The sequence below is a fragment of the Hemiscyllium ocellatum genome, chromosome 28 (genome assembly GCF_020745735.1).
Source record: "Hemiscyllium ocellatum isolate sHemOce1 chromosome 28, sHemOce1.pat.X.cur, whole genome shotgun sequence".
In the NCBI taxonomy this organism is placed as follows: Eukaryota; Metazoa; Chordata; class Chondrichthyes; order Orectolobiformes; family Hemiscylliidae; genus Hemiscyllium; species Hemiscyllium ocellatum.
The window spans coordinates 2211818-2218080 of record NC_083428.1 but is presented as its reverse complement, the minus strand read 5'-3'; the positions used below and the strand labels follow the sequence as shown (position 1 = coordinate 2218080).

General features: G+C 47.2%; 1 protein-coding gene across 5 annotated transcripts in view; it reads right to left on the bottom strand.

Annotated features, from left to right (window-relative positions):
* Nucleotides 1-2566: 2566 nt before the first annotated feature.
* The window catches only part of LOC132829070 (unconventional myosin-IXb-like), a 119109-nt gene continuing 115412 nt past the window's right edge, over nucleotides 2567-6263 (bottom strand). For 3 of the 5 annotated variants that reach the window (XM_060846367.1, XM_060846370.1, XM_060846368.1), the window contains 4 exons: nucleotides 4930-4977; nucleotides 3899-4041; nucleotides 3639-3766; nucleotides 2567-3447 (listed from right to left, as the gene is read on the bottom strand). In XM_060846367.1, coding sequence (XP_060702350.1) covers nucleotides 2966-3447; nucleotides 3639-3766; nucleotides 3899-4041; nucleotides 4930-4977 — 801 coding nt within the window. In that variant the 3' untranslated portion in view covers nucleotides 2567-2965. Of the gene's footprint in view, nucleotides 3448-3625; nucleotides 3767-3898; nucleotides 4042-4929; nucleotides 4978-6263 lie in introns of all 5 variants that reach the window. The other 2 variants (XM_060846371.1, XM_060846369.1) reach the window with 2 other exon arrangements.

The window sequence follows — 6263 nt, the reverse complement described above, 5'->3', positions numbered from 1 at the left end:
CACCCTCTCCAAAGCTTCCACATCTTTCCTAAAGTGAGGCGACCAGAACTGCACACAGTACTCCAAATGTGGCCTAACCAAAGTCCTGTACAGCTGCAACATCACTTCACGACTCTTGAATTCAATCCCTCTGCTAATGAACGCTAATACACCATAGGCCTTCTTACAAGCTCTATCCACCTGAGTGGCAACTTTCAAAGATCTATGTACATAGACCCCAAGATCCCTCTGTTCCTCCACCCGACTAAGAACCCTACCGTTAACCCTGTATTCCGCATTCTTATTTGTTCTTCCAAAATGGACAACCTCACACTTGGCAGGGTTGAACTCCATCTTACACTCCTCAGCCCAGCTCTGCATCATATCTACGTCCCTTTGCAGCCGACAACAGCCCTCCTCACTGTCCACAACTCCACCAATCATCGTATCATCTGCAAATTTACTGACCCACCCTTCGACTCCCTCATCCAAGTCATTAATAAAAATTACAAACAGCAGAGGACCCAGAACTGATCCCTGCGGAACTCCACTTGTAACTGGGCTCCAGGCTGAATATTTACCATTTACCACCACTCTCTGACTTCGACCGGTTAGCCAGTTTTCTATCCAATTGGCCAAATTTCCCTCTATCCCATGCCTCCTGACTTTCTGCATAAGCCTACCATGGGGAACCTTATCAAATGCCTTACTAAAATCCATGTACACTACATCCACTGCTCTACCCTCATCCACATGCTTGGTCACCTCCTCAAAGAATTCAATAAGACTTGTAAGGCAAGACCTACCCTTCACAAATCCATGCTGGCTGTCCCTAATCAAGCAGTGTCTTTCCAGATACTCATAAATCCTATCCCTCAGTACCCTTTCCATTACTTTGCCTACCACAGAAGTAAGACTAACTGGCCTGTAATTCCCAGGATTATCCCTATTCCCTTTTTTGAACAGAGGCACATTTGCTACTCCCCAGTCCCCTGGTATCACCCCCGTTGACAGTGAAGATGAAAAGATCATTGCCAACGATACTGCAATTTCCTCTCTTGCTTCCCACATAATCCTAGGATATATCCCATCAGGCCCGGGGGACTTGTCTATCCTCAAGTTGTTCAAAATGTCCAACACATCTTCCTTCCTAACAAGTATCTCTTCTAGCTTACCAGTCCGTTTCACACTCTCCTCTTCAACAATACGGTCCCTCTCGTTCGTAAATACTGAAGAAAAGTACTCATTCAAGACCTCTCCTATCTCTTCCGACTCAATACACAATCTCCCACTACTGTCCTTGATCGGACCTACCCTCGTTCTCGTCATTCTCATGTTTCTCACATACGCATAAAATGCCTTGGGGTTATCCTTGATTCTATCCGCCAAGGATTTTTCATGCCCTCTCTTAGCTCTCCTAATCCCTTTCTTCAGCTCCCTTCTGGCTATCCTGTATCCCTCCACTGCTCTGTCTGAACCCTGTTTCCTCAACCTTATGTAAGTCTCCTTCTTCCTCTTTACTAGACATTCAACCTCCCTCGTCAACCAAGGCTCCCTCACACGACCATTTCTTTCCTGCCTGATAGGTACATACATATCAAGGACGCGTCGTATCCGCTCCTTGAAAAAGCTCCACATTTCCACCACATCCTTCCCTGACAGCCTATGCTCCCAATTTATGCTCCTCAAATCCTGTCTTACAGCATCGTAATTTCCCTTCCCCCAATTGTAAAATCTACCCTGTTGTGCGCACCCATCTCTCTCCATAACCAAGGTGAAAGTCACAGAATTGTGGTCACCATCACCAAAATGTTCACCCACTAACAAGCCCATCACTTGTCCCGGTTCGTTACTGAGTACCAAATCCAATATGGCCTCCCCTCTGGTTGGACAATCTACATTGGTTGATTCTGTTGGACATTTTTAAAATGTTTTCTTAATTGCTGTGGTTCTCTTGCGTGTATGCACTATGTGAGGCAATGTATAGTAGACTTCCAGCTGTTAGATGCAGGCGATTTTACTCCATCTTGTGACTGTCTTGAATGGTTAACCTTTGCACAAATTCACTGTGGGGTCTTGTGGGGCTTGCTCCAGGGGAATACCTAAGGGGAAGTCTCTTGTGGTAATGTTCCTACCTCTGAGCCAGGTGGTGTTCCATAACATCTCTGAACAGTTTGAAAAAAAAATCTATATTGAGGGACTCTTGCAGACTAACCAACAACCACAACCACCTTCTTCAGTGCCAGGTATGACTTTAACCAGTGGAGCATCTGATGCCTATTGACTTCAGTTTGATTAAGGGGCATGTGTGGTGACACACACAGTCAGGTATGGCCTTCCCCTCCTGGAATTCAGCTGCTTTTGTCTTTACATTTATCTCTTTAACCATGGTTTTGTTCACCTTTAAATTATATGATAAATACAAGTTTGGTAGACAATTAAGGTGCTAGAACAATATAAGTTGTTTAGGGCAGCACTTAACCTAATTAAACCGACCCCATTGAAATGACAGTTAGTTAGTAGCCTGCACTATTGAAAGGTGTAGACTGAGTGAAAGTTTAACACACGTGACAAACACAAACGGATGTTTATTTATATATAAAAAAAAGTATTTAATCGTTGGGGAAATGGTTACACAGGGAAGGGGACAGGAACTCCTTCACACCTCACAAGGTAGGATTCTTCCTCTTCCCAGAGTCATATATGTCGGATAGTTCCCCATTCAGCTGAGGGCTTTACCGTAAAATAATCGTACACAACATTCCGAGTCAAGCTAACTCTCAGCCTGAGCGGACATTCTCTCCCTCGGATACTCACTCACACACACAGCCCATGCACTCACTCATTCTCGCTCAAACTCCCAGTTACAGTCTCGTTGCTCACTCACTTTTGGCTCTCTGTCAGAGCACTGAGTGGCAGGTTAAGTGGGAGATGTGCTTCGAAATCCAGGAAATGTCCAGTCCGCCTCCTGGAGATACCAGGGATGTTACAGGCCGGAGGCATTATCCCCATGAGCAAGGTCTGACAGTGGATCGGAAAACCTGCGCTGGACCTTTGCTGGAATGGGGTTTGTGTCATCAGTCTGAGCTAACGTCTGGAGCGAGAGGCCCTCTTGTGTGACGATGTAGACGGAGTGAATGTTGTCCAATCGCCTGGAAGGCTGCTCGCGCCGTCGCACACTGACCAGCTGCTGCTGCTGCCCAGAGTCCACAGGGACATGGCACACGGTGCTCACCATGCCCGGGGGCAGCTTGATGTTACGTGTGGGCAGTGCAGCATTACGTCGAGGCAACTTGATGCTGGCAAGCATGGAAAACGCACGCCTCTGGGCAACAGAGGGACGGACTGGCAGGGAGGGATGGTTACCCAGGGGAGGGCCATGCTCAGGCTTGGCAGGAACTGGCTGCAGCATGGGCACAGACTGAGGTGGAGCTCGGAGTCTTCCTGTGAACTGGAACACAGCCGTATCTGGAGGGAGACAGAGAGTTACTCACTTACACCCAACAGTTCCCATCCTACATGAGCTGTGCGGCAGACTCCCATCACAGACACAGCAGCATGCAGTATCACGTCAACAATCCGAGCATCCACAGCTACAGAAGGTGCAGAAACCTCAAATTCAGAAGGAGACAAGGTTGCGACCTACTTTTCTTACTGACCTCCGGCCTCCCCTTGCCCCGGCCGATCATCGAGCAGACTCTCCATACTGAGGGAAGCCTCCGAGTCCAGGTTTTCCTCATCAGAACCTCTCTGTTCCAACTCTGGGAGCTCAAGTGTCAACTGATCCCTGTAGATGAGACCAGAGAGAGGGTTATTGGAGCACACGTACCTCACAGAGGGGGAGCTGGTGTGGGTGTGTACATGCACGTCCTGTGCCCCAGTGAGAGTCATATAGCTCAACGGTTCACGCTTGACTCACCTCTCCTCCTTTATCGACTGGATTCGCTCCATCAGAATCTCCTCTTCATGTTCCATGTCAGTGTCTGAAGGCTCTTCCTCATCTAAGCTTCCCAATTTTGTGGGATTCTCCTCAGTGGGTTTTGGACTCAGGGGTCCTTTGCTCTAAAAAAGAGGTAGAGAAGATGATGCTCAGTGTTACTGAGCCCTGTTGAGGTGCAAGGTCCATCTGGAACCAGGCAGTTTGTGGGGAGCTGGGGTAGCAGAATACAAGTCCATCCTGACTCAGTGACACCCCTCCCCAGTGCATTTGGACAGACTCTGGGTTTGCAGTGGGGCTGGGGGCTTGGACAGTGGGAGAAGTAACTCTGTAAAACTGAATCACAAACAGAGGCTTCCGAAAGGCAATAGGTGTGGGGGGAAAGAGAGAAAGAGAGTTCGGTTGGAGAACTGATGATTTATAGTTCCCAACATCAATAACGCTAGCTACAAGCTGTTTTCTCTCTTCCCCTGATGGGGGCCAGCCCCTGGCAGGGTTGGGTGAATGAGAAGATGGGAGGACGGTGGGTTGGCCTTGGTACATTGAAGGGTCACAGTGAAATGAGCTCAATGCTTGCTCTATCAGGTCTGTAGCCCTGGTACTGACTAATTGAAATTTGCCAAAACCCTTTACTGAGTCAATGTGGGTATTCCTCCAGCCTCCAGCCCCACCATGTCGATGGCTGAGATTGGGAACACTTGCACCAATTAATGCCCCTTGATCTGTCTACTGGCAGTCTAGAGGGGCAGATGTTGCCAAGGCAACGTTGAGACCACGTGAAGGAGGTGACCATGAAGTAAATGTGGAGCATGTGGATGAAGGGAAGGTGTGGAGGGCAGGGTTCAGGATTGTATCTTGTGAATTGGCATGCAAGACAACACATCAGCACATGCAATGTCAACAGGCAACTGCTAGTGATGGAGGGGAATGTGGGAGCTCAGTGAGTTACATGTGTTAACGAGGAAATGAAAACACAACATGCAGTGGGTCAACCAAACTAGCCCAGTACGTACCAGCACCCCATCGAACGGAGCAGAGAACCCAACTTCAAGAGGCCAAAGCTGAAGAGCGAGAGCCAGACAGTGAAAGAGAGACACAAAGCACCAAACTCAATCCCAGGCAGATCATAGTCAACAAACTGATAATCAGGCACAGAAATGTCAAGGCTACAGATTACTCAATGAGTCAGAGCTAAGGGAAAGCCTTCCTGACAGAACACTCATCCCCTTACCAACTGGTCACCAAGACTCCTCAAGCTCCAGGTTACTTGATCCTCTGTTCAACTATTATTCTGACTAAACGACCAACACTAAATCCTGACTCAACCTCCCAGGCATAGTCAACCAAACTGGGGTGATCGACCAAAGTGAAAAACTCCTCCAACTCAAAGAAAAACAATTGATCACTATACCCCTCTCTGTCAGACATACTGATGCAAAGAATTTCACTGGTTCCTGTTCATCAGGCATAAGGCAGCCCATACAAAGTAGCAGCAGGACATTGGCCCCTCCAATCTGCTCCATCCTTCAATAAGGTGACAGCTGATCTGATCATGAGCTTGACTCCACTTCCTTGGTGTGCCCTGATAACCTTCCACTCTTCCTTTGTTTATCAGAAATCTGTCCAACACTGGACTTGAACATAAGCAATGGCTCAGCCAGTTCTGTAGGGAAACATTGCCACATTCTGACAGCCCTCCTCAACCTTAGCTTCAATACAATCCCCTCTTATTTTCCTCAACTCAATTGAGCTTGGGTTCAACCTGGTCAACTGTACCTCCTAAGACAAACCCTTTTCATCCCACAATCAGCTGAAAGGAACCTCCAAGTGAGTATATCCCTCTTTTATACGCCATTCCTCTTGCCAAGAAAAGCCAACATTCCACCTGCCTTCCTAATTATATGCTGTACCGGTCTGTTTAAGTTGTGGTCATGGATATCCAGGTCCCAGGGTACCACAGTATCACTCTTTCAACAGTATTCTGCATCTCCATTCTTACTGACAAACTGGACATCCTCACATTTTCCACGTTGTACTCTATCTGCTCTATTTGCCCACTGATTTATCCTCAACTATTTTCCTTTGTAGACTCGTGTATCTTCTTCACAACTTGTTTTCTTATGTATCTTTGTACACTCAGCAAATGTGGCTGTAATACATTCAGTCCTGGGTCTTTATTACAGGTGATAAATGGTTGAGATGCCTGTAGCACTGTTCCCATTGACGTTTCCCAGCTTGACACTGTTTCCTGTTGGTTAACTATTCCTAGATCATGCTAATACACTAACCGCAACACCATGGGTTCTTAGCTTGAGCAGTAATCTTTAATGTGGTACTGTTTTAACTT